A 1,801-nucleotide genomic window follows, 5' to 3' on the forward strand; every position below is an offset into this window, starting at 1 on the left:
CAGCCCCGCGCGTGGGCGAGGGGGCAGGGGCCGGGGCCTGCAGGAGCGCCGCGTCTGAGCTCGCTCCAAGCGGTTCACGCCAGCTTGCACTGGCACATGCGCCCCCAAAGCCCTTGGAAGAGGCGGGGGCGCTTCCAGCGCCTGGGGCCGGGCGGGTCGCCAAGGAGGGGCCGGGGGCAGGGCTGGGATCGATCCCCTGGGGCCAGGCTGACCCCGCGGCCCGACGGCGGCTCCCCCCTGCTGAGATCCACTCACCCCGTTTTCAGGAGGGGGAAACTGAGGCACAGAGGTGACATGTCTTGGCCGCGGCCCCCAGGGAGCTGGGGAGAGGTGGAGGAAGAGAGCCCTGCAGCCCCGGCTCCTCCTTTCCTTCCTGTACAGACTTTTCGCACCTGCTGGAGCGGGGACTTCACCCTTGACAGCAAGCTCACCCCCACCCCCTCCTCTTCAGGGAGCACGGCCCTTTGACCCCTCCTGCTCCAGGCAGGTCGCAGGTGGCAATGCAGGCGGGCGGCGCAGCTGGTGCAGGCCTTTCCCTTGGCTCCAAGGCCCTCCCTAACGCTGCTCCCTGCTGCGCGGGGCCGGCGGCCTCGGTGCTTAGGCCGTGGAAGCGTCCTCCAGGTCCGAGTTCTCCGCCAGGTGCAGCTTTTGTCTGGGTTGCGTGTTAAGGAACAAGCCAAGAAGAACTGATCTGCAGTCCCGGGGCTGCTACATCTGCCAGAGACTGTGGCCCAGGCTCAGCCGGCCCCGGGGCGGCCTCCAGCCCGCGAAGCAGCAGAGGAGGCTCTACTGACTTTCACCAAAGGCTCGGGAGAGCGCGTGCCAGCGAGGCGCAGGGCAGAGGGAAGACCCACAGCTTACCACCTCTGCTGTGGGGGGGGCGCAGCAGAGAAGGGAGGAGGGTTGCCAAGCTATTCCCTCTTCCCTTCCCTGCCTGCGGAGCAGCCGGCGCTGCAGATACGAGCTGCCCCAGCGGGATCCGTCAGCCCACCTGGTCCAGCAGCAGGATACATGGAGTTGCTGAGCTCTTCCAGCTGGAAAAAGGGGAAACAGAAATCACCCTCATCCTGATGCAAGCAGCAAAGATCAAGGGGACAGGGCTTAGCCCGGCTCCCGACAGCAGGAGGAAGCACTGCGAGGAGTAGTCGGCCCCGAGGCCTCGGCTAGGACCGAGGCTCCGTGGTGCTAGGTGCAGCAGAGACCGGCCCTGCCCCAGGCGCCGGGCAGGGGGATCAGGGCTGCCTTCGAGGCCCACTCACATTGGTCAGCAGCTGGTCGAGGTTCCTGTCGGCCACCGCCTTCTTCTGGTCCTCGGACAGCTCCTCCACACAGACGTCCAGGCTGAAGTGCAGGCGCGCCAGCTTCTCCTGCATCTCCCGCACGTGCTCCAGCTGCTCGAAGGAGCACTCCTTCCCTGTGCCCGGGGAAGCAGCCCCGTGACGCCCAGCCCCAAGAGCCCTCCCTGCACCAGAGCCCGGCTCCCTGCTCCCCTGGGGCCAGGCGTCTCACCACAGCCAGCGGGAGACTCCTAGACCAGCCACGATGCCAGCCCCGGCCTTTCGGGTGCTGCAAGCATGACCCATCCCACGGGGCCGGGCGTTGGTGCCATGGACCCCCGCCCCCCCGCCAGTACGCCTCCTTACCGAATGCCTGCAGCTTCCCCGAGTGGAAGTCATTGAGCAGGTTCAGGAGGCCGCCCTCCATCTCGTACACGTCCGAGACGTCCGTCAGAAAGGTGTGCTGCAGCGGGGGCCCCAGTGCCACCCCTGCGCCGCCCCCCGGCTGTGGGGCACGAGGCTTC

General features: G+C 67.7%; 1 protein-coding gene across 1 annotated transcript in view; it reads right to left on the reverse strand.

The window, feature by feature from the left end:
- Positions 1-362: 362 nt before the first annotated feature.
- Positions 363-1,801, reverse strand: part of CCDC28B (coiled-coil domain containing 28B) — a 2,757-nt gene continuing 1,318 nt past the window's right edge. The window contains 4 exon segments of the mRNA XM_019547823.1: positions 363-652; positions 1,012-1,034; positions 1,260-1,414; positions 1,644-1,797. Coding sequence (XP_019403368.1) covers positions 598-652; positions 1,012-1,034; positions 1,260-1,414; positions 1,644-1,797 — 387 coding nt within the window. The 3' untranslated portion in view covers positions 363-597.

This window comes from Crocodylus porosus, unplaced genomic scaffold (genome assembly GCF_001723895.1).
Source record: "Crocodylus porosus isolate Cpor-Errol unplaced genomic scaffold, CroPor_comp1, whole genome shotgun sequence".
In the NCBI taxonomy this organism is placed as follows: Eukaryota; Metazoa; Chordata; order Crocodylia; family Crocodylidae; genus Crocodylus; species Crocodylus porosus.